The sequence below is a fragment of the Dipodomys merriami genome, unplaced genomic scaffold (assembly GCF_024711535.1).
Source record: "Dipodomys merriami isolate MVZ:Mamm:240054 unplaced genomic scaffold, mDipMer1.0.p SCAF_31, whole genome shotgun sequence".
In the NCBI taxonomy this organism is placed as follows: Eukaryota; Metazoa; Chordata; class Mammalia; order Rodentia; family Heteromyidae; genus Dipodomys; species Dipodomys merriami.
In genome coordinates, this window is record NW_027204604.1 from 14,070,561 (window position 1) to 14,096,110 (window position 25,550).

At 51.3% G+C, this 25,550-nt stretch overlaps 1 protein-coding gene across 2 annotated transcripts; it reads left to right on the forward strand.

The window, feature by feature from the left end:
- The first annotated feature begins 5,042 nt into the window (after positions 1 to 5,042).
- On the forward strand, positions 5,043 to 24,654 carry Tmem9 (transmembrane protein 9). Of its 2 annotated transcripts, none has more exons than XM_070041851.1 (6): positions 5,043 to 5,094; positions 5,523 to 5,624; positions 6,620 to 6,711; positions 14,358 to 14,466; positions 16,220 to 16,351; positions 23,720 to 24,654. In XM_070041851.1, the coding sequence occupies exons 2-6, from the start codon at positions 5,559 to 5,561 to the stop codon at positions 23,870 to 23,872; spliced, it is 552 nt and encodes a 183-aa protein (XP_069897952.1). In that variant the 5' UTR covers positions 5,043 to 5,094; positions 5,523 to 5,558; the 3' UTR covers positions 23,873 to 24,654. The 2 variants fall into 2 exon arrangements, with proteins under 2 accessions (XP_069897952.1, XP_069897953.1); XM_070041852.1 differs by lacking the exon at positions 5,043 to 5,094 and adding an exon at positions 5,168 to 5,241.
- The last annotated feature ends 896 nt before the right edge of the window (positions 24,655 to 25,550 follow it).

The window sequence follows — 25,550 nt, forward strand, 5'->3', positions numbered from 1 at the left end:
CTTGTTTCCTGAGTAGGAGAGGGAAAAGATTAGAGACTGGTATGTAGCCCTTCTGTTTGAAATAGCTTCTGATTTTATCATGAGAGATGATCTTGGACCTATCAAGATGTCCCAGACTTTCTAAGGAACAGGCATGAAACCAAGTTTAGAAGCTGCCTCTCTTCTGGTCTTAGCACACTGAATAGCAACCCAAGGGCAAGCGTGGCATCGTCTGAAAAGGTGCTCTAGTTTCTGCCCTCTTCACGCCCAGTTCTTCAGCTGTTTCTTAGACTGTGTTGTCAAAGAGCCTGTCCTGGCTGACATCAGGCCTGGAAATCTGAAATAAAGTGTGAGGGCCTCTGATGCCAAACTGTGAGACCTGAAAGGGTTAAAGAGCTTGGAATGACAGCTTAAAGTGCCCTAGAACGCTGGGAGCTGATCCCAGGTAAGGTCAAGCAGTCCCTCCAAGCTGACAGAGGTAAGAACTACTACCTAACTTTGTTTAAATTAGAGCTGGTTGGACACTACAAGCCTTTGAGATAAAATGGATGCCTGTCTTGTGGATGGAATGTTTTATTGCTTCCTAATGATGAGAGTCAATTATTTCTATGTTTACAAAGTATAACTCATATTAATGGTTGTAATCAGAAGATATTGGTACCCTAATCTCTACCCTTATCTGTAGCCACTCCTCCCCCTGTACTGAACTCAATAAAAACACTTGTTAACAAGCCTATGGGAATCAGAAGGTGAATGAACTTTTGATTCCCCTGGCTCCCCAAAACCTCAGTTCTTAGGCCTGATCTCCCGTTATTGTCTTGTCTCCAGTCATGGTGGTCAGCGGCAATAATCCAGCACCACCTCCCCTTCACAGGACACTCCTGTGAAAGCAAACCAGCCACTGTCATAACCCATCTGACCAGAAGGAGCTTGGCCATGAACTTCTGTAATCACACTGGCTTTCTGTGCAGTTTTCTACCTTCCCCCTCCCCCACCTAAACTTGCTTACAAATACTCTGCACAAACCTATAGTTGGGGCTCAGACCCTTGAGGGGACACCTCTGGGCCTGCCAGCATAAAATAAACCTGAGTTACTCCAGCCTCTCTAAGGGTTTCACTTGGTCATCTTTCCATGACAATATGAATTACACAGCCAACTCCTATTTCCCATAGGTTAACCAGTCAGTTTCTGTTGCTTACAACAGAAGTACTCTTAACTGTGGGAGTCATGCGGGTATTTGAACACATCCCTTCTTTAAAACATTCCTTCTTGCTATTAAACTGAAAGATTGCTCTGCTCTGGTCTACCTTTCGGGGTCATGCACTACAAATTTTATTCTTCTTCCACATGGTGTTTCTTTAGAAGATGAACATGATTATCACTCCCCTTCCTACCCACCCCACCCCCATTTCTCTCTCCCCAGATAATGAGCTGATAGCTGTTCCTCAGCATGGGGTTTGAGGTCTTTACTTCACTGGCTACTGTTCCCTAAGTATACTCCTGTCTGTGTTCAATGTGGCATGTGTCCTAAATGGGACAGAGAACCCACTCTGCTGTGGGCTGCTAGTGTAGAATGAACTAGATTCGCACATCCTTCATTCTAGATAAAATGAGTTACTGAGCCCTAAGCATTGCTTAATCATCCTGGGGTCAAAAACCTTGTTTGGAGGATGTAGATTCCGGCCCTGGTAGGGCCTTTCCTTGACTTGTTACATGGTGGTGGATAGCATCACGGTGGAGTGCATGGGAAAGGGCAAGATGAAGATCACTTGATAGCACAGATGAAACCTGCTGATGTTTCAGTTTTTTTTGCTTCTCATGCCTCAGGTTTTTTCCTTATAAAGTACCCAATTTGTGATATTCGGTGCTAAAATATTTTCCTACAGTTTTGTTTTATTCATCTCTAACAAGAATAAAAACCTATGCTAAAAAAAAAAAAAAAAGATCACTTGATAGGATTGGAAGCCAGAGGACAGAGACCAACTAGACTTGCTCTTTTACTGCAACCCTCTTGTAAGCACTAACCAGGGGCCCAGAAGAACTCCATTAATTCCTTCCAAGAGCAATCTCTCCAATGACCTCCTACTGGATCCCACTTTCTCTTAACATTAGGGAACAAACTTCCAGGAAGTGAGACCTTGAGGAAGATTGTCAAACAATGTCTAAATCTTAGCACTGGGCTAGAGGTGTGACTCAGGAGTTAGATGCTGGCCTAAATCCTAGCATTCTGTATGTCTGTCTACCTAAGTAATGGAGAAATTGGTTGCTTGGCTTACTTAGCATCCCATTAGTCCTGATTTTCCTGGTGTTCCCAATAGAGGCTGGCCAATTATAGCTATTTACTACTGTGGCCATAAATGGTTGATGGTTCAACTTGTAACCTAAACAGAGCCAGTAAGAGTCCTGACATCAGTTACATTCATGCTTATCTACTCTAGTATTACTTTTCTTTAGTGTCCACAAGTCACAGTAATATAGTCATTTTTCCAACTGAGTGAAATGATCTTATCTGAGAAAAAAGCTAGTTCATAGAACAAAGCAAAGCCAAGGAGAAAACAACAAAACCCTGAGTATACCACTAGATCCATTGGGTACAACTGTGCCTGAAGTTAGATCCACACATGAATTTCCCTGTTATGTAAGCTAATACATTCTCCTAGTGTTTTAGGTTGAACCATATGAAACCATCATTTTTGCAAGTCAAAAAGAAGCCAAATATTAACAATTGCATCAAATTCAGCCTAAAAATTAAAGCTAACTTGAATTAGATTTCAAGTTATCATATTTAGATAGACCTTTAAAAATTAAATTCATTATTTTGAGATAATTATGAATTCTTGAGTAATTATAAAATAATACACTTGGTTGAATGGCTTAGTTTTCTTTCTTTCTTTTTCTTTTGGTTGGGGGCGGGGGGGGGAAGTCCGGTGGTGGGCGTGAACTCTGGGCCTGGGTGCAGTCCCTCAGCTCTTCAGCTCAAGGCTAGTGCTCTACCACTTGAGCCACCTTCCCAGCCCCTGGCTTACTTTTCTTTTCTTTTTTTTTTGTCGGTCGTGGGGCTTGAACTCTGGGCCTGGGTGCTGTCCCTCAGCTCTTCAGCTCAAGGCAAGCGCTCTACCACTTGAGCTACAGCGCCGCTTCCGGTTTTCTGGTGGTTTATTGGAGATAGGAGTCTCACGGTCTCTCCTGCCCGGGCTGGCTTTGAACTGCGATCCTCAGATCTCAACCTCCTGAGTAGCTAGGATTACAGGCGTGAGCCACCAGAGCCCTGGCTTACTTTTCTTTGAGATGAGGTTTACTATGTAGAGCAGGCTGACTTTGAACTCCTAATCCTCCTACTTCAATTTCACAAGTGCCAGAATTACAGGCCTACATATTCCCAGCCAATGACATCTAATAATATTTTATAAAACAATAATATATATTAAGAATTTTTTGTCAGTCCTGGAGCTTGAACTCAGAACCTGGGCGCTATCCCTGAGCTCTTTAGCTCAAGGGTAACACTCTAACACTTTGAGCCACAGCACCACTTTCAGTTTTCTGGTGGTTAATTGGAGGCAAGAGTCTCATGGACTTTCCTGACCAGGCTAGCTTTGACCCATGATCCTCAGATTTCAGCCTCCTGAGTAGCTAGGATTATAGGTATGAGCCATCAGCATCTGGCTAAAATGTCAAATCTTATTTAAACAACATCAAATCTTTTTAAACAAGCATTCTTTGATCTATAGTCTGTGGGGCCCTCATGAATCTTTAAGGCTCTGCAGGGAATCACAAGATCAGACTATTTTCCAGGAAGTACTAAGAAGTTACTTGTCCTTTTCACTCATTCTCCTATAGCATAAGGTAGAGCTTTTCAAAGGTTAGCTGACATGTGATATCATAACTGATTAGACACAGAAGCAGATATGAGAATCTAGCTGTCTCCCACTCAACCAGACATTAAGGGAATTTACTAAAAAAAAAAAAAAAGTGTGTGTATTTGTGTGTGAGTGAGAGAGGGAGAGTGTGGGGGGGTGAACTTGACCTTGAACTCATGCTCTTATTTAGTATATTCACCCAAGGCTGGCACTTTATCACTTGAGCCACAGCTCCACTTCTGGCTTTTTCCTGGTTAATTGAAGGTAAGAGTCTTATGGATATTCTTGCTCGGGCTGGAACAATGGTGACCCTCAGATCTCAGCCTCCTGAGCAGCTAGGATTACAGGCATGAACCACCAACACTCAGTGTGTTTTTTCTTGCAATAAACTTGCAATTCTCTGAGAGCAGGGATAGGGTTTGTTTTGTTTACTGAGGTATTTCCAGTATCTGGCACAGTGCCTGGCAAAATAATGCTCACAAGTTTTTTGAGCTCTTCTACTACACATTACTTTCTAGACTACTTGACATTCCAGTGATATGATTGTTCCTCAAATTTAGATCATTCTTGTCCACCCTCCTGCCTATCAAAGCTGAAGGGGATCTTAGGATGCAGCCAGTTCATTTTACAGCCCAGGGAGCTGATCCTGGGAGAGGAGGGTAGATGCCCTGTTCCTGGGTAACTCAGCGACTTAGTGGCAGGGCCATGATCAAAACTCAAGAGTCCTCAATTCTGGTCTAGTGTCCTAGCCTCAGATGCACAAACTGGGGTGTGGGGCTGGGGACCAGGCTGTTTTGTGTGTCATTGTGTCTGTAAGGATAGAAGAAGTGCAGGGAAAGTCTGCAGTGAAGACCTGGCTTTCCAGACTGGAGGAGACAAAGCCCCTTTTATCTCTCATTAATCATAATGGTTGTTACTAGTTTGTAATTTATGAAGTGCTTTCCCTTTAAAAACAAGAGGTTCTAACACGCGGAAGGGCAAAGCACCGAGGACTTGTGAGGCTTAGGAGCCTCAGAAAGACAAGACCCTCCCTTCCAGGTTCCCACAGGGAAAGGTTGACTCTCCCTTTTCTTGCTCCGTCTGGTTTGAGAAATGCTTGCCCGTCCCTGGAGCCGCGGAGCCTCTCGGCAGCACCGAGGGCGGGTCTTGTTGCCTTGGTGACTGCCAGGTTGCGCTGAGAGACCGTTCCCGTAGCCAATCGAAGCCGGGTGGGGGTGGGGCCAGCCGCGTCCGGCGCTGCAGCGGCGGGGTTTGCAGGTTTGTGGACGCGGCGATGGGGGAGGGGAACGGGGTCGCTGGGGACTCTTGGGGAGCCTCGACTGAACCCCAGATCCCGGGGTGCGGCGGCGTGCCTTCCGCCGCCGGACGAGGGCTCCCAGACTCCACGCCAGGAGTTCCCGTCGGGTCCGAGCTGGCGGCGGTGGCGGAGATGGCGGAGGGCGGAGGGCCGACGCGCGGGTCGGAGCCAGGCCCGGCGGGGGATCGGCGGGATGCGGGCGGCGGCGGCGGCGCCCCCCGGGGACCCCCGCCGCCCGAGCCCCGGGGGCGGGGCGCAGATCTCGGGGAGAGGGACAAACACGTGTGAGGGCCGGGGTTTGGAGGCCCCAGCCCCAGTGCAGGGCCCTCGGCCTGGCCGCCCACCCCACGTCCCTTTCCTCGCCTTCTGCCTCTTCTTTCTTGTTCAGGTGTCCGGGCTGGCTGGCTCTGCACACCTAGGAAGCATGAAGCTCCTGTCTTTGGTGGCCGTGGTCGGGTGTCTGCTAGCGCCCCCAGCTCAAGCCAACAAGGTGAGGGTGGCGGTGGGGTGAGCCCCGGCCCTCCCAGAGCCCGGCCTGCAGGGCTTTCCCCGGGGGTTCCTGGGGTACCTCTCAGGGTCAAGCTGCGGGCCTTCCTAAAACCGCATGAAGGGGAGAGGGGCAGAGAGGAGGGGGGACCGGTGCACCCAGAACCTGGCACAGATTCTGCCCTGAGAAGACTGGCTCTTGGAAGTTCCGATCCAGCCAGCCGAAAGTTTATTTGAGGAAATTATCTAAGTTCTCTCTACCTTCCTTTGTCTTGGTAAAATAGTGGTTGTTAGCGCCTGCTCGGCTTAGGAAGAATGAAATCACAACGCCATGTAAACATGCTCTCTGTACAGTCCTGTACAGGTGGGAGTTTCTGCTAAGAGGAGCAGTGAACTCCTGAGATGATGCCCATTCCTTGCGGGTAGAGGACCTGGAGTTGGGTTTGGGTGGGTGTGGAATCAGATTCTGATCAAGATAGCCCTGGCTTTCAAGTAAGGTTAAGCCCCTGGGTCTGCTTCTTACTTTCCTGGGATTCCTAATTGGAATAACAATGTTGATGATGCTGTCTTTTAATCTTTCCAGGGGAGGAGAACTTTCCCAGGGGTTGCTTAAATCGTCCCATGGCCACAGTACACTCTTCCTTGCCCCCCCCTCCTACCTCCATTCCTATCCTAGGACATTGAGGGGGAATCAGAGGAAGATGGCCACCAAGTGCACACACAAGTGTGGGACTGGCTGTGCATCCCCTGAAAGCACCCCACTTTGAGAATGGCAGCCCTAGGCAGCTATGAATGTCACTTGCCACCTGGACAATTCTGTTTTGACCCTGGGCCTGAGCACCCTTCCTGCGGAAGCAGTCTTCACCGAACCTGACTATGGAGAAAGTTCAAGTGCATCTAAGTGGCCATCTTGCAGAACACCTTGCTAAAATTTGGCAGCCTAAGTAGAACTGAACCCAGACAAGGGGCCATCTAACTGAGTGGTGCTTTCTCTTCCAGAGTTCTGAAGATATCCGGTGCAAGTGTATCTGTCCACCTTACAGAAATATCAGTGGGCACATTTACAACCAGAATGTGACTCAGAAGGACTGGTAAGGCATTGCATATGGCTCCATTTCTACAGAGAGTTTTACAAAGAAATACTTGGGGACCAGACATGAAGGCACATGTCAGCTATTGAGGAGGTAGAGATAGGAGGCCAGCCTAAGTGAAGTTTAGCCAGATCCTATCTCAAAAACAAGCCAAGCATGGTGGTACATTCCTGTAATCCTAGCTAAAGAAGAGGCATAGGTAGGAGAATGGAGGTCCAAGGTTGGTGGGACATAAGCACCAGACCTTATCTAAAACAGAAACTAAAAGCAAGAGGACTGCGGTAGCGCTCTAGTAGTAAGAGCACTTGTCAAAAATTACCATCCTGTGGGGCTAGTCAGCGTCACCAAGATCTTTTTTGGGGGGTGGGGGAGGGGTACCACTCCCACCTGAGGATTGAGGAAAAGCTTCTTTCCAATCAAGGCAGGTCTAGGAAAGGTTTCTGAGACAGTAGAGGTCCAATGTAAGGCAGCCACCCTCCTCCAGCCTTGGGACAGTGACTGTCTGATTGGCTGGTCATGAGAGAGAACTCAGAGCTGTCATGCTCTCACAGTACTTCAGTACAGACTTGTGCCAGGGTAAAACTCCTGTTCATGCTTACTCTAGAGATGATGCACTTCCAGCCTGCTGAAAATGTATTCCTTTCCAATCACTTTCACTTTAAAAAAAAAAAAAAAAGTGCTTGCCTACCAAACGAATTGCAAGGCCCTGAATTCAATCCTGAGTATTTAAACATATATTAATGTGTGCAGCCAATTAGAAACAGGGCCCAGCTGTCAGCTAGGAGCTCTCGATGTGAAAACTGGATTTTGTGCTTTGCTTTGAATTTGGTTGTTTGGTTGGTTGAGATGTAACCCTGACTAGACTCAAACTTCTGCCTCAGTCTCCCAAAGCGCTGGGATTACAGGTGGGTATCACAGCTCCCAGCTTTAATATGGAGCTTTAGTGATAGATGCAGTGTGGGTGGTAGAGAAGTTGGGAGAAGTAGGTGGTATTATATTGTGACCATGTGCTGTACAGTGTTCAGTCCTTGCAAAGCTGCTACCTGGTTTTTGTTCTAATCTCATAGCAACCTTATAAAGGCAATGTGAAGGGTATTGTTTCCATTTTAGGACTGAGGCATAGACTGAAGCCCAAAGAAAGAATTTATACTACCAAAGTCTTGAATGCATATTGCTTTTTTAAAAAAGAGACCTCAACTGGGTGCTGGTGGTTTATGCCTATAATCTTAGCTACTCAGGAGGCTGAGATTGGAGGATGCTAGTTTGAAGCTAGTCCATGAGACTCCCCCAGTTAACCTCCAAAGAGCCAAAAGTGGAGCTTTGGCTTCAGTGGTAGAGTGCTAGCCTGGAGCAAAAGAAGCTCAGGGTCAGCACCTAGGTCCTGAGTTCAAGCCCCAGGACTGGTACCACTACCACCATCAACAATAAATAATAACCACAAAAAACCCTCTTATATGTAGAAGTTAAATCTAGTTTATAAATAGACAACATTGTATGCAAGTATACACAAATGTGTTAACCAAAGTATAGTATTTGTAAGGGAGAATTCAAATGGTATAATTCCTTAGAAAAGCAAACTCACAGTCCAATAAAATGAAAATCAGGAAACTGGTACTTGAAAGGTATAGGGAAGAGACAAAGTGAGGATAGACAAAAGAAGAGAGGAAGGGGGAGAATGTAGTCATTATATTCAATGCGTGTCCTATGAAACTAGGAAAATTGAGGCTAGGGGTTGGGTTGGGAGGGATGGGGAAGAGTGATAAAAGGGAGGATTGATCAAGATGCATTGTACTTATAAGCCATGGGGTGACCTCTTTCTACAACTACTTAAAGATAATAGAAATACAAAAACATTATTTTTTTTTTTTGGTCCGGTCGTGGGGCCTGAACTCTGGGCCTGGGCGCTGTCCCTCAGCTCTTCAGCTCAAGGCTAGCGCTCTACCACTTGAGCCACAGCGCCACTTCCGGCTTTTTTCTTTTTGCTTATGTGGTGCTGAGGAATCAAACCCAGGGCCTCATGCATTCAAGGCAAGCGCTCTACCACTGAGCCACCTTCCCAGCCCTATTTATTTATTTTGTGGGTTATGGGGCTTGAACTCAGCTTGGGCGCTGTCCTTGTGCTCTTCAGCTCAAAGTGAGTGCACTGCCACTTGAGCCACTTCTGTTTTTTTAGTGGTTTATTGGAGATAAGAGTCTCACAGACTTTCCTACCCAGGCTGGCTTTGAACCACGATCCTCAGATCTCAGCCTCCAGAGAAGCTAGGATTACAGGCGTGAGCCACCGGCACCCAACAAGAACATAATTTTTTTTTAAAGAAATAACCAAGAATTTATTTAAGTGAGGGAGACCATTTAATGAAGGAAGTTCCAGCTTACTGTATTATAAAGAATAGTTTAAGGAACTAGACATTGCCTGAAAGAGAAGAGGACCTCCAGTCACTCGGTTGCTGACCAAGTCCAAGAAAGGGAGGCACACCTTGGGGTATGTGGGATTAGGTGCTCCTGGGGATGGAGCAGGGTCATTGTGGTGTCTTGGTGTAGATTTCAGGCCAGTGGATGAACTAGGTATAAGTGAAGAGGACATTTCTAATTCAGGGCTGTGAAGCCCTATCTTTGGTGAGATCTGAGCACACATGGAGTGAGGTCATACTCATTGGCCAGGCACAGTGGTTCATGACTGTAATCCTTGCTTCCTGGGAGGATCATACTTTGAAGCCAGACTGAGCAAACAGTATGCAAGACCTCATCTGAACCAATAGCTGACTGCTGTCATCCCAGCTACTTGAGAAGGATAAACAGGAGGATTGTAATCCAAGCCTATCTGAGCATCCACAGAAGACCCTATCTGAAAAACAACTAAAGTGAAAAGGGCTGAAGGCAAGGCTCAAGTGGTAGAGTGCCTGCCTGGCAAATGCAAGGCCATGAGTTTAAACCCTGGTATTGCTGAGCAAGGGGGGTAGCAGGAGAAGGGGTAACACTATGGGGAGGCTGGATCAGTTTTGTCTCTAGTAAGGACAAAACACAGATTCCAGGCATACCCCTAAGATTTTGATTTGGCAGATATGTAGGTGAATGGTACTCCTTTTTTTTGGTTGTGGGGCTTGAACTGTGGGCCTGGGCGCTTTCCCTGAGCTCTTCAGCTCAAGGTGAGCGCTCTACACTTGAGCCACAGCAGCAACACTTCCAGTTTTCTGGTGGTTAATTGGAGATAAGAGTCTCACAGACTTTCCTGCCCTGGCTGGCTTTGAATTATGATCCTCAGATTTCAGCCTCCTGAGTAGCAAGGATTATAGGTGTGAGCCACCAGCACCCAGCCTGGCTGGTACTCTTTAAACCCTGTCCCCATACTAGGGCTTGAACTCGGGGTCTTACACTCTTGCTCAGCTTTTTCACTATAGCTGCTACTTTACCACTGGAGCCACACCTCCACTTTCAGCTTTTTTGCTGGTTAATTGGAGATAGGAGTCTCTTAGATTTGTCTGCTTGTGTTGGGCACGATCCTCAGCTCCTGAGTAGCTAGGATTATAGGTGTGTGCCACTGTGCCTGGCTTACCTGGTAACCATTTCTTATAGTTCCTGGTGCAGTGGATCTAGAACAACCCTGGAGAGTCTTCAAACTTGTTAGATTTCTGACTCTGGGAGAAATTGGTGTCCAACTTTCTGAGATACTGTCATGGTTACACAGACTGTAAAGGACCAGCCCTCCTGCCTTCCAGTTTAGTTTTGCCACTGGCTAATTGTGCCCTCAATTACTTCGTCTCCACTGTACTTTGATTTCCTTGTCTGCAAAATGGTACACTATGAAGTGTGTGCACACACATGCGTGCAGTCTAGTACCTGGCACATGGAAAGTGGTATAGAAAACATCAGCTGCTCTTATGAATATAGTGTCCTGCCTTCCTAGCGGCCACACAGGTAGACATCAGATTCCCACTATAGCCTGGGAAACTTGGGCTTCTCCTGAAGTGCTAGCCTATTTCCTGTGCTTCTATCATTCTCAAGGAGAAAAAAAAAAGAAAAGAAAAAGCCCCTCAGGCCTGTGAGTGACCCCAGGACCTCCTTAGAGCTTGTGGTTATAGTTGAAATAGCATCAGTGAAGACACTGATGGGTTCCTAACCCCACCCTGGATAACACATTACACCACGCCCCTTGCCCAGGGAAGCACTCTACAGATTTTATTAGTGTCTTTTGTCCTGGGGTTACTGTAGCAATTGAAAACCCAAGCTTGGAAGACCACAAAGAACAGAATCTGTACCTCTCAGCCTGTACTTGTTCCTCTTTCTTCCCACTTAGAAGTCAAAATTAGGAGACTGCCTAATGAATGATCTTGCATTTGGACCTTCAAGGCAGTACTATTCCATGGTGCTGGCTAGAAACAGAGCGGGAAGTAAACCCCAGGATTCTAGAACCATTCACACTGGCCCTGGGATTCATATACTGGCCTGGAACCTCTCCAGTGGAAAGAGGCCTTGATGTTTGATCCTGAAACCCCGGGGTGTGGGCCAGGATTGAGGATCACCTTGAGTGAGTCTTCAGATTTCCTGCTAAAAGCACACTTGCTCTGTTCCTCCTTAGCTAGGCCAAGTGAAGGAAGTCAAACTTCCGGCTCAGTCCTGGTTCAGTGGCTCAAGCTCAGTGTTTTTGTGCTGCTGGTATTCTGCCATCTAGTGTCAAGAGTTTATACTCACCTGTATTAAGAAGGAAACGCCAACGTATTAAGAAGGAAATGCCAACAAATGCTGTCCCATTTGAGGGTCCAACAAGATATATTAGAGAGACAATCTCAGTGCAGGAAGAAACTTAATACATTGATTCGCTAAAATAGCATCCTTAACCAGGCCCTGGTGGCTTGCACCTATTATCCTAGCTACTCAGGATAAATAATGTAAAATAGGATCTTTCTACAAACACCATCTAGTGTGGAAACAAAATATACATGTCATGAACTCCTAACTGTCGGCCGAGGGGGTCCCTCAAACCGCCCTCACTCCCACCCACTTCCTACACCTACCTTCAGATGCCACATAAAAGAGCAGAGTTTGGAATACACCCATCAAGTTCAGCCTCTGTTATACATGGGGAAACAGAAGCCCAAGGAGGTTCGATAAATCACCTGTAATCCCAGACCCAGTAGAAGAGCAGAGTTAAGAGTTAAACCTAGCTTCTCTTTCTTGTTCGCTCTCCTCCCCTAATGTCCCTGACTTGACCATGGAGTCTTTTTCATCCTGCAAAGGTAAACGGAGACTGAGGAGAGCAAGAACCTATTTAGAAGTTCACTGATTGCCAGAAGAGCCAGAATGGGCAGAAATCTCAGCTTCTCATTGACCTTATTGCCTTCTCACAGCCTGTTTCCCCAGTTCCATGATCCCAAGTTGCGGAGCGCAGTCCGCCCTTCCTGCCTCCCTGATGCTAGGCCTTGGCCTTGGCCTGTGTGTGGGGTTTAGGAGTAGGGTACAGATCAGCTTTCTGCACTCAGGACTCTTACGTGGTGCTCATCCCTAGGAGAAGGTGACATTCTCTCTGGGCAAGGAGGACAGCAATAGAATGTGGTCTTGCTTGTTAACTCCTCCCAGAGGAGGCCAGTGCCACAGCCTGAGAGTGGTACCTTTAGGTACACCAGGGAGCCTTGTCCTACCAGAGGTGTAACAGCTGCCACCCAAGGGTGAATCCAGGCTCCTCAGAAGTCTCAACTCACGTGCCTCATACTGGACTTTTAGGGGAACAGTCTTCACTACAAGATCCCCACATCTCCTACCCATAGTTCTGCCAGAAACCCTGCTTGACTTTTAGAGGATAGAGCTTGAAGAACTAGCTAGTTAGTTAGTTAGTTGGCTGGCCAGTTGGTTAGTTTATGGGAGTACTCAGGGTCTCACAGTCTTGCTTAGCTTTTATCACTCTAGGTTGGCCCTCCACCTCTTGAGCCACACCTCTACTTCTGACTTTTTGCTGGTTAACTGGAGATTAAGAGTCCCTTGGATCATCTGCCAGGCTGGCTTTGAACCTCTATCCTTGTATTTCAGCGCCCTGAATAGCTAAGATGATAGGTGTGAGCCCCGTACCTGGCTGCGAAGAGCCTTTTAAAGGTCGCCTGGATCTCCTCATGTCAACCTCAGCATTTCACAGGAGAGGACAGGCCCAAGACACAGACTCTTAGTGACAGAGTGAGGACAGAGCCCAGGCCCAGCTGTTCATTGAAGCATAACACCTAATTGGCCCCTGTGAATCTCTGAGGGTGGTTTGATGTTTTTCCAGTGGCAGCATTTGTTCTGTGGGGCCTTTGGCTTGCTGAGTTGGAGGTCTGCAGATCTGAGGGTGTCTGGGGTCCAGGGATCTGAGTGCAGATCTGAGCACCTGAGCAGGTTCTGTGGAGGCTGAGTCCACCACTGAGGTGTTGGGGACCTGGCCTTACCACCACATTAGCACTGCCACTGAGCCCATCTCTCTCATTTTTTAAATATGAAGGCTGTGATCTTTAGCCTACCTTGCCCAGGGCATTGCCTGGTAACAATGGCTCTGTTCTTAGAGCAGTTCATCTCTGTGGTAGTCACTCCCCAAGCTTGTCTCTGACAGCACCACACTAGACACAGGCAATATGGCCTATAAGACTTTACATGCATTGGGAAGACAGCAAGGCAGTGCAAACCAGGACAGCATCAATGTGGGCCGGGCTGTGGGAGGGGTGGGCGGGGAACTGGCTGGGCATGAGGTCAAAGTTTGGGCTGGATCCCCAGAGAGTGTAGAGGAGAGGCAGGTACTGCATTCCTATATGCCGAATATGGCTGCTTCCAGCAAGTCAGCCTGGCTGGGGGTGGGAGTTAGGTGGAGGGTGGCAGGACATAGGCCTGGCCGGTAGAACCTCGAGTCTGTTGGTAGATGGTAGATTGGTTCCATTTGCCTTTGACCTGGAGCTACTGAGGCATCGGCTGGTTTGAAGCCTGGATCACCATGGCAACCGTTACACTGCCATACCAAGGTAGTATCTACCGGGCCTATCAGGCAGAGGTGAAGCAGGGGCAGGAGAGCTGTGGGTGGCTGGCCATTGTCTGGAGGGGATGGTGAGGGCCTCGGTGGGACACGGTGGTGGGAGGGAATGAAGGTGGATTTTAGAAATGTTTAGGGAAGTAAAATCCCCTGGCAGGCAAGGAGAAGCTGGAGTCACAGATGGCTCTGGGTTTGATTTAGTCATGGTGGTGTTGGGGTGGGAAGGGGTCATGGATGCCAGGACGCACCATGTTTTCTCTGACACTGGAAACATCACGGAGCTAGTGTGCAGAGGACACAGGGGGACGTGTAGAGTTCGGGGTCCCGTGGAACACTCAGAAGTTGAATCAACCCTCTGGACATAAGAGTCCAGCTATTTTGAGGAGAGATTCTAACCAAAGACTCTCTTTGGATGGAGGAGGACTCCAGGGAGAACTGAGCCCAAGGGGAGAAGGTAGCCACAGGAAGAGGGCAACCAGGAGGGAGAGGGACCATGAATGAGATGCCGAAGATTGTGTGGGAGCCTGGATCCTGATGGGCTGGGAGAAGGTTTCTGTTGGCCTCCCCCTTTATAAACCACCCTCCTTGGGAGCCTTGCTATGCAGACCCTGCCCCCTCTGCTTCTGCCGCCTGCCTCCCACCGCCCTGTCTTTCTGTGTTGCAGCAACTGCCTGCACGTGGTAGAGCCCATGCCGGTGCCTGGCCACGATGTGGAGGCCTACTGCCTGCTATGTGAGTGCAGGTACGAGGAGCGCAGCACCACCACCATCAAGGTACCACACCACGCCCCGACCCTGGCAGCCCTCCAGTCACTTGCTCTATGCTGGAACATTCCAAGTGGACAATGGACTGGCTTCTGGGCTGATCTAGTGTCGACACAGGGTCCCATTTCCCACACCTTTGGGACCAGCTCTCTTCTCTGGCATTTGTCTAGCGGCTCCCCTGTAATGAGAGGTATGCACCCCGGTGTACTCAGGACCTTAGGGTGTCCGCCATGTCTGGGTACCAGACATGATGCTTGCAATCTTACCAGGCTTCCAGGGCTGTGTCAGACTCCGGAGAAAGCCTCTGGGGACCCTTACCAGGCTTCCAGGGCTGTGTCAGACTCCGGAGAAAGCCTCTGGGGACCCTCACGGGGGGTTGGGTGCTGGCATCTGGGGTCTTTTGCTTTGTCCTGAATTTTTTCTCATCGACCATCTGGTAGATTAAGGAGAGGAGTGGCGGGCGTGGCTACCACACGGGGAAGGACAGCATCAAGCCCCTGTCCATTCCTGTGCCACCAGCACGTGATGGGACCATGTACCCTAGAGACCATGAGGCCACCCTATTCTTCTTGTTCTTATGCTTGCTTTCCGCAAGTCTAGACACAGCTTCAAAAGTAACTCAGGGGTTTAAAGACACCCCTGAGTCCTCTCTTAGGTTCCTGCCTTTGAGGTGCATTTGAAGGGAGGTGGCTCTCGGGCTATTCCTCCCTGCCTGCCCTTCTCGGATCTGCAGCTCCACCCCGGCTGGCCCCTCAGGAAAGTAGCTGTCTCCTCACCGCCTCCACCCCCAGTCATTGCCCCGCCAGGTCCTGGGGGCTACACTCCGCTCATCCTCCTGTTCAAGGCAGCCCCTCTCCCTAGCCATTTCTGGCTGAACTTGTTCCAGTGGGCCTTGCCCCTAGGGGCCAGATTTGAGATCTTTGGTTCCAAGCCAAATGTCATTTCCGTTTGTAGCATGAAGAACTTCATAAGATGCAACCTCCTAACCCTTCACAGGTCCCTCTAGTCTGTCTGCCTCGGGGCTCCTGCTCCACTCCCTGCCAGACAGACAGACCAGCTGCTGTTCCTTCCCCATCCTGATGCTGTTCACCTGGTTCAAGGCTATGAACAACTGGTACCCCAGGTCAGGAGGAAACTGGTCCAGTTGGACTTGGCTATTGACTACAATGGACACCAAAGTTGAAATTCTTAAGATTCTCCTTTTTTTTTTTTTTTTGGTCGGTTGTGGGGCTTGAACTCACAGCCTAGGCACCATCCTTGAGCTCTTTTGCCCAAGGCTAACACTCTACCACTTTGAGCCATAGCACCACCTCCAGTTTTCTGGTGATTAATTGGAAATAAGAGTCTCAACACATTTTCCTGCCAGAGCTGGCTTTGAACTACAATCCTCTGATCCCTGCCTCCTGAGTAGCTAGGATTACAGCTGTGAGCCACCAGGACCTGACATTGAGATTCTTCTAAAATAATAATAATAACAAAAACCTTTTCACAGTCAAAGTCCAGGGCTGAGATTAGAAGCCAGTGATAAGCCAGGCATGTGGGAGTAGAAAAGCTCTGTGCTTGCTGGAGCTCCCCTTGCTGGGACACAGGGAGTGGTGACTGTTCCTTCCCTTCCTGACTTCCTTCCATGCGGCCTTGCTTCCTAGTCCCTAGAGCAGTGTTGGAGGGTCACTGATAGCTAAACACAGAGGGCACCAGACTATATATTCCTGTCCTGGGCTGCGGATATAGGTTCACAGGACAAGCCTGGTCTCTTCCTCAGGTCATCATTGTCATCTATCTGTCAGTGGTGGGCGCCCTCTTGCTCTACATGGCCTTCCTGATGCTGGTGGACCCTCTCATTCGAAAGCCGGATGCCTACACTGAGCAGCTACACAATGAGGAGGAAAATGAGGTAACGAACCAGGGCTCCTGGCTTGTGAGCCACGGGGGTAGAATCCAAACGCTGGGGTGGCTCCTCTCCTCCCCAACCCTTTGTGCTTCAGATTGCTCTTCTGTCCATGATCCTTCTTCTCGTCACCAAGACTCAGCAGGAAGGGCCATGGTTTTCTCATACCTGACACTTGGCAGTGTCAGATAGAAGCCAGGGGAGTGTGTCTGCTGTTACCCTAAATTTCCAGGCAAGGGGCAGAGAAGTGGGGGAGCCTGGAACTAGGGCCAGTCACGTCATATTAGAATCTCTACGTCATATTCTACTTACTCAGACATTGGACTTGGACGTAGCAGGTTTATTCTTTGGTTCAGTGTTCCCACAAATGTCCATTGAGTGCTAGCTCACTTCAAAGGCCAGCCCTGGGCTGAGGACAAATGAAGAGGGATCTCAAGGCAAGAGGGGTCAGGTGGGTGGTGATACCTGGGCATTGCTGTGCACGCGTGAAGAATTTGGGCGTCTGAGATAGCCTGGGCACTGGGAGTAGTGGCAGAAGAAACTGGCTGGAAAGACGAGGCCTGGAATGTCAAGCTGCAAAGGTTTGCCTTTTGTATGATCATGAAAGTGGGCAAACACTGGCCCTAAGCAGCATTGCATGCTTTGTCTGAGGGACACACAGTGTCCACAGGGCCCCGTGGTTTGAGGATAGTCCCATCCACTGGTGGGTTGATTGATGGCACCTGCTCGTGTGCATAGCAGGGAAGACTTGGTTGAAGACACTGGTAGATGTGTAGCTTCAATTAAAACCAAAACAAAAAACTTGCTGGCTGCTAGTGGCTCACGCCTGTCATCTTAGCTACACAGTAGGAGGCTGAGATCTAAGGATCACAGTTCAAAGCCAGCCTGAGTAGAAGAGTCCATGAGATTCTTATCTCTAATTAATTATTAAAAAGTGGAAGCGGAGCTGTGGGTCATGTGGTAGAGTGCTAGCCTTGAGCACAAAAGCTTAGGGAGAGTGCTCAGGCCCTGAGTTCAAGCCCCAGGACCAGCACACACACACACAATAACTCAAGGAGGTGCATAACATCTGCGTCTAGTCCATCATCGTAGCCACTCAGCCACAATCTGCTTCTGATGTTCTAGGGGTGGGCCTACCCTCATGGAGGGACAGAAGTATCCCAATGGGATTAGAGAGAGGTGTAAGGAGCTGTCTTACAGGGAGTACAGGGTGGTGATGGAGTGGTGACCCCTGGTGAATTCTGAGCCGTGGGTCGTAGGGGGTTCCTAGGCCTGGACTGAATTGCTCTGGACAGTTGTAGTTGAGCTGGGGTAGACCGGTCCTCAGTTAGAGGCAGGAAAGGCAAGTGGTCCTCCAGAATGAGGGTCCTGCGCTCAGGACTAAGTGAAGCTGTCCAGGTGAGGTGGACCTGGGCCTATCCGGGCAGGGAGGAAGGAGGCCCAGCCCCTCCCACCCGCTGTGCCGCTTTGGGGTACCTGCCCAGACTGTTCCCAGTCTGTCGCCAGCCTCCTGCTGGCGTGAGTGTGGCCTAAGGTGGAATAGAGGTGACAAGCCTCGCGCCCTGGATCTGGGCTGGAGAGGTGGTGGCGCTAGCAGTTGGGTGGTCTGTGTTCAAGAGGAAAGCTTACACACCAACCCAGTTATTAATGTAGAAGTAATAGCAGCTCTGATAAGGGAGGGGCATCACTAATAAATACCAGGTGATTAGGGGAAAGGGAGTAATTGCAGACCTGGCCCAGGAGTAATTGAGAGATGTAGCCCATGATTACACAGCCCGAGCCCCGGTTTCCCTGGAATGCATGGCTCTCGGGCACAGCCTTTCTGTGTCTCCTGCCATCCTAGATCATAGCCAGGGGACCACAGCCCGCCATCGCTGGGTCTGAGGCTGGTCCTCTCTTCCTGTAGGAGAGCTGGGTGCTCCCCACTTGGAGTGTGTTTGGGTTTGGAGGGGAGTAAAGGGGGTAGATTTGGTCTGGAGACAGGACCTGAGTTGGGTTGGACAAGTCACACATGCAGGCCTGGCTGGGTGGGAAGGAGTCTTCCCTACGGAGGGCGCTCTTCAGCCATATATAAGGGTGTAGTGGCCAGCTGTCATGGGCAGACGGAAGCCAGAGCTGGTGAGGCCTGAATGCACGAAGTGACTCCCTTCATCTTCCACCCAAGACACATATGGGTCATAAGTTGACCCTGAGCTGGGCGCTAGTAACTCAAGCCTGTCATCCTAACCACTCAGGAGGCTGAGAACTGAGGATCATGGTTTGAAGCCAGCCAGGACATGAAGGGTCCATGAGACTCAATAAACTACTCAGAAAAGGCTGGAAGTGTGCAGTGGCTCATTTGGTAGTTCAGGGACAGTGCCCAGGCCCAGAGTTCAAGCCCCACCCAGGACCAGCAAAAACGTAAATTAAGTTGACCCTGACCTGAGGTGCTCCCTATTCTGCCTGGTCCTGGGGCTGGGGGGCTGGGTAGCATGGATCTCAGATCTCATCAGGTGCCCTCAGGGATGAGAAAATGCATTGTGATCCTGTTGTTCCATGTTAGGTCTCTGTCCCTTGACTTACAAGGGGCGGTGACTTAGCAACCACCTCCTCTCCAGCTGAGTGCAGGAATCCTGCAGGAGCCTTCGGTGATTTACTCAGACCTGTATCTGTCCTCAGCCGCTGGCGTCTGAGAAGGAGACGCAAAGGCCAGGGGAGATATGACATGGGCAGGCAGGCAGGCAGGTGAGGGACTGGGTGCTTTCGCAAAGGTGGGGGACGTTTACCTTCTCTTTGTCAGGCTTCCTGGCAGAGACCGACTTCTAGAGTAGCTGCGAGGGCCATGGGCGCGCGGGCGCTGAGCTGTGGTAAGGGGCTGTGAGAGCCCGTGTGTCTTCACAGGCGCCTGAAGGCCCCAGCCCCGATGGTGAGGGACAGTCTGCTGCCCCCCATCACTGAACCCAAGCAAAGAGAAGAAAGATCCCAAGACCCTCAGCTGAGCCGCAGTCAAGCCAGCTTTTGTGTCTGGGCTTATTAGCGCTCTGCGAGAGTGTGTCCTTATGTAGGCAACAAGAAATAAGGGGTCTTCCCTAGAGAGGGGGGTCTTAGCTTTTACCCCAGGAGGGAGAAAGTTAGAACAGGCCCACTGGGCTTCCTTGGGAGGTCCCCTGGGTCCCCTCAGGAGGCCAAGGCCCGGGCCCAGGCAGGTCTGGAGATGGGAGCATTTCTCAGGATTGGGGACCCATCCTCAATTGCTCTATCTCCACAACACCTATATCCAGAAGCTCTCCTGCCAGGGTCAAAGGCCTGCAAGAGGGAGGCGAGACCTCTACCCCCCGCCCTCCCCGCCCCCCCCCCCCCACTCAGGCCAAGTCTACAGAGGGATAAAAGAATCAGGGTCCCTTTGAAAGCACTGGCAGAGCCTCAGTGGACCTGATTGCTGGGCGCTGTGTCTCCCCCCACCCCCACCCCCAGATTCCTGCAGCATTAGGCCTAATCCCTGGGCTCAGACGCCCTTTGAAAGGAGGAAGCCGGTGTGTTTGCTGGGCCAGAAACAGCAACAGAGCTGTTTCAGATGTACAGAGCTGGCCCTCTTTGAAGAGAGCGAGACGGGGCCTCTCCGCGGCTCTGGCTGTCTCCCTTGCTCTCAGCATGGGCCCCTGGGTGCCGATGGGGTCTTCTCACTGCAGTGAGAAGAGGGTTGTGCAGGGCAGTCGGGCAGACAGAGAAGGGGGTGGTGGGAACAGGGGATCCATGGAAGAGAGGACTGGGGGCCACTGAGCAGCCCCTGGTCAGGATGGGTGGGGAGCCACACTGAGGACCCCATCTTGGGGGAAGGGGACCGACATGGGGAAGGCACTGATGAAGACAGTTCAGACTGCCTCCTCTCCCCGAGGACAGAATGGAAAGGCACGCCATTCAGCAGATGTGTCTAGAACATCTTCGGGGAAGTTCAGTGGTGCATTTCAGGGCAGGGCAATGTGGAAGCGATGCACTCAGGGCTCCAGCCGGGCTCTGAGAAGCCGTGGGATAACTTGATTGGCCAGTGGGAAGGTGACTGAGGGTAGATGCTGGAATCCGGAGGGCCTCGTTCTGTCTTGCTATAGCAGGAAGGATTTGAGTTAGCTGAGAAAAGTCAGGGAGTTAGCCAGACCGTTCCCAAGGGCCTGGCACTGTTTGGCTGTGTAGATGATACAGCCTGATTCTACAGCTCAGCTGGAACTAAAGTGGAGCAGGAAGGGAGGGGGCAAGAAAGTAGGGAGGGTCTTACTTGTCTGCTTATCTCTAAAGACGTGGGCCCAACTCAGTGCCAGCTGAAAGCTAGCGCTTTCTGGCAGAGTTGGGTTAGAGCGGGGTCTCAGGGGTAGTTCACCAGCTCAGGCTCACCCACAGCCCTTCCAGGCCCGGAGCTCCCGACCCTCGGGTCCTGGACAGGTGCGCTGTCCTTGCGCTAGCCTCGGGGACTGCATCTGACTGCTGCTTTGATGGTCAGAATTGGCTCCCTTAGGAGAAACTCGTCAAGAAAGGACAGCCTTGTCCCATGATAAGAGACACACAGACGTGTGTGTCCTGACGTGGCCCCAAACAGCTACGTAGCTCTGAGTTAGCAAGACGCCGCCACCTTCAGAGCCTCCGTCTCTTCAGCCTCAGTGTGGGCGCTGTAGTACTTGAATGTTTTCCAGTAGCGGGAGCCTGGGAGCGTGGGTGCTTGGCACCGTGGCCCTTGTTGGGGTCATTCTGGTCTGTTTGCCTGATGGGGAGAAGCTCTCCCCTCATCTTACATCGGCTCCCTAAGCTTCCCAGACACCAGTGGTAGAGGGGAGAGGGTGAGGGGCTGGTGGCATGTCCTGCATCCAGAGCAGGTAGGGGCGAGGCCACTCTGGGCTTTCTTGGGAACAGATGTAGAATCCTTAATTCCTTTTAATCAGCCTATTAGCAGTAGAGCCCAGAGCCTCTCGGCAGCCGCTTTCCCCACTTAGCAGCTGTTTGCTAAGACTTTACATGAAGGTAACAAATGAAGCTGTGGTAACGCGGTGGATCTCAGCCTGTTCCCTAAAGCCCTGCTCCTGGCTCTTGCAGACACTCTCGAGAGCAGGGCCATCGGAGGGCTGCTGCTGTGCCACCGCTCTGGGCCTGCCTCAGGGAATCACAGCCAGGCCATGGTGCTGGAATGTGGTGCTATGCCCAGAAGGGACAGGATTGGGAGCGAGGAGGAAGAGAAACCCCTTAAGCCGCTCCCCCCTCCCTCCCCTCCGCCCCCCTCCCCCCGTCCCTGGGCCAGGATGGCAAAATCTCAGTGGGCCAACAGCTTCCCTGCCTGCCCACCTCAGGCTGAGGTAGAACCGCAAGCGTATTCTTCGTGTGCACCACGGCAGAGGAGTAGAGGAGCAGTCAGGACGCATGACAGTCACGGTCTTTGCTGAGATGACCCTGGCTGCAGCCCCTCTCCGCCCCTCTTCAGTTAACCCCACATCCAGAGTCTGCTCCTGGCCTTGGCTCCTGCAAATAGAGTGCTTTCCGTCTGTCAGGCACTGCTAGGGGCTCTGCTTTCATGGAAGATTTCCATCCTACAGGGAGGGGGTTGGTTCTACTATGAGGTATAGGATCAGAGCCAAGATTCGAAGCCAAGTTTGGCCCCACAGACCAAGACAAAATGGTCAGGGAAGAAGGACACTAGACATTCCTTGAGCTCCTGCTCCGCTCTGCCAGTTCACTAGGGGCTTGGCCTATGTGTTCAACTTCGCCATCCCCGTCCACTCAGCCTTACAAGCTAGTGTTCAGATTGTGGTCAGAGCCCTCTAAGTCATGAAGTGAATTTGAAAACATGACCTAGATTGTGAAAACATGAAACGGAACAGAGTGGGGAAGAACTGAAGGTATCCTAGGACAGAGAATTTCTCAGTGTTTCACACTACGTTCTGTTTAGGGGTGTGTCTGTCTGTCTCTCTTTCTGTGTGTCTGTGTTTGTATACTAGATCATCAGCTAAATGTAATTTCTGCTGACAGTACAGTGGGAAGAAGTCTCCAGACTAGGTTTATGGTAGCAAAGCTTGAAGAAGTAAGTGACTTGTCCAGGGACACAGCTGTGAGTGGCTGAGACCGAGCCTTCTCTCCCTAGCCCCCACCGTGGACGTGTGGTTCCATCTGAGTTGGGCGTAGGGGAATCTGAGGCTAGAAAGGGCTGGTGGTCCTCTGACACAGGCACAGGAGCCAGGAGGCCTGACTGGGCTCCACGCGCCCCTCTGGTGCTGCCTGAGCCTCTCTAGTCTGTGGAGAAAACCATCCTCAGGGTTGTGGCCAGGGGCTCCCAGTGGGCAGCATCTATCTCTAGTTCACCTTCGAAGTGAGTGCACATGGTACCGATTGCTCAGAGCTCCCCTTAGAGAACGACACACTCCCAGCCCCTTGGCCGGCCAGCCACCTCGCTGTACTGCCAGCCCATCTCTGCCTTCCCTCTCATCGCCCCCACCCTGCTCCCCGGCCTGGCAGCTGTGTGGTGACAGAAGCCCTGCCAGCTCAGGGCATTAGAAGCAAAGTTGCATTTACTGGGCGGCTCTGGGCTTAGAGGGGTGCGCTAATCCCTTAAGAGATGTATGGCAGGAGATGAGAGGCAAGGAGAGCTAGAGAGGAAATCCCCACAAGGCTGTGGGCCTGGCCCTCAGCTCTAATTCCCCCCAAAGATCAGGTTCGGGTCCTGCAGGAAATGCACGGGCTCCAGAGCTTCAGAGGCAGAGAAGTAGTAATTAGGGGAGGACTGATGACAGAACAGGGCTGAGAGCAGAGGGAAAAGCAGGCCGGGAAGAAGCCCGGCGATCCTGGGCTGTCACCAGAGGCAGTGGTCAAGCAGGCGCTGGACTGGAAAAGCCGGGGTCCACCCCCTGCTAGACTTCATGAGGTCCAGGCCCTTTCTCACAGGGAAAGAAAGCTTGTGTGGTGTGCGCCGCACCTAGCAGAGCCGGTCCTGAGCAGACTCCCCAGTGGCCCCTTCCTGTATCTAGAGCAGAGGAGTGGCCATCCTAGGAAGCCAGCCACACTGTCGCTATCCTGCAGCAGGGCAGGCAGGGGTCTTTGCAGGCTTAGTGTGGCTCAGCCCTGGCACCGGGGTGCATGGTCCTGGGGGACTCTGCCTGCCACTGGAGACCTCTAGCACTGGGCCTGAGGGCAGGTTGGGAACCTGACTCAAGCCAGCGCTGCTGGGGTAACTGGGGCCCCAGAATATCTCCTGGCCCCACCCTGCCGACCCCAGGGGCCAGGCACACTTGGTTAGGATCTGCAGCTGCTGGGGCAAAGTCCTCAGGGAGCCTAGAGCCCTTGGGGAGGCCAGACTTTCGGGCCTCAGGGCCTCCAGCCCCTGTGGCTCCACCCAGATCCTCTCCTTTTTCTCTCCCACCACAGGACGCTCGCTCTGGGGCAGCGATTGCCACGTCCCACGGGGGACCCCGAGCCAACACCGTCCTGGAGCGCGTGGAAGGTGCGCAGCAGCGCTGGAAGCTGCAGGTGCAGGAGCAGCGCAAGACCGTCTTCGACCGGCACAAGATGCTCAGCTAGACGGGCCGGCACCGTCGGGTCAGGGACCCAGGCCATGCTGCCAGCTTCCGAGGCTGGACAGAGCCAGGGAGGCTCCCCTTCCCTCAGTGCGTCTTCCCTTTGAACGCCAGTGGCGTTTTTCCTGCTTCTCTCTCTCTTTAGGAATGTTGTACTCAGCTGTGTTTATGAAGGAGCGTGGTGGGGTCTCAGGGCAGGGGAAAGCAGGCCAGAAGGAAATGGAGGCCTTGGAGGTGGACTCTGCCCCTCCTCGCTCTGCCTTGGCTCCGCCCCTACCAGCTCCACATCTGGTGGCCTGTTAACCCCTTGCAGGTAGAGCTGCCTCATGGCCCGGCACTCACCTGTGCTCTTGGCTGTTCTGGATCATTCCCACTCTTCCAGCCCCTGCCCAGCCTGCCTCTAGCGCAGGGATAGTGCTGGTCCACAGAACTCGCTGGTGCCCCGGCCACCAGCACTGCCTGATTCCCTCTCCCCAGCTCCTCGCCCACAGACGCCCGGGCGGGCATGCGGCCCCGCGGCCCCTGCCGCCTGTCCTCTTGTTCCTTTCTCGGGAGGCCATGCAGCAGCACCACCACCCCTTGCCAATCTGCAGCTGCTGAGCCAGGAAGTGGGTTGGAGCACGCAGCACGAGGCTGAGCAGTGGACTCAACACCGCTCCTGTCCTTGCTCACCCCTCGTCCCTGAGTTTCCTGTACCGTGCATGGAGAGAAATGTGTGTCCTTCTGTTGTCTTAGAGCAGTCTGTAAATCAAGGAAGCCATCATTAAATTGTTTTTATTTCTCTCACTTTCTGGAGTCGAAGAGAGTTGGGAAACAAAGAGTGTGACTGGGTAAGTGGTGACCTGGAGAGGGGATAAAGCATTCTTGGCAGGTCCCTGCGGAGAGGCAAAGTCTTGGAGAGCCTGGTACCCAGGGCTGAGACACGGTGGGATCCAGGCAGAGCCTGGCGCTCCCCTGTCACCTACTGAGCACAGCGCCGGTTCCCTGGCCTGAGGTTTTGTTTGGAAGGGAGAGCTCCCTGAACCTGTGCTGGCCTCATGCCTCCCCCATCAGATCTGTGAGTCAGACACAAACGATGCTCGTTGTGTAGTGTATAGTGGGGTGGGCGCCATGGCTCACACCTGAAATCTTAGCTACTCAGGAGGCTGAGATCTGAGGGTTGCTATTTGAAGCCAATCTGGGCAGGAAAGTCTGTAAGATTCTTATCTCTAACCACCAAAAAGTCAGATGTAGAGCTATGGCTCAAGTGGTAAGGCACCAGCATTGAGCAAAAAAAGCTCAAAAGGGACAGTGCTCAGGTGCCAAGGTCAAGCCCCAGTACACTGTCTGTCTGTCTGTCTCTCTCTCTCTCTACACACACACACACACACACACACATACACACACACACACACACACACACACACACACTGCCCCCAAGTTATAGGTGAGACAGCTCTAGGGACCAGTCTGATTGGATTGAGGTTTGTCGTCTGGGTGAACGTGAGTCGTGGACCTTCATGTGGAGCTGTGCTGGGTTCTCAGTGAGGGGAACGGGGCAGGAGAACAGCTTGAAGTGTTAGTTTCAGTTCAGAGCCATGTACAAGTACTGTGGGGAGCTGGGAGTGAGCTGCATCCACGGCTAACAGGAGGAGCACAGGCTTTGCAGTGACACTAGAGCAAGTCCTGCACACAATTGAGTC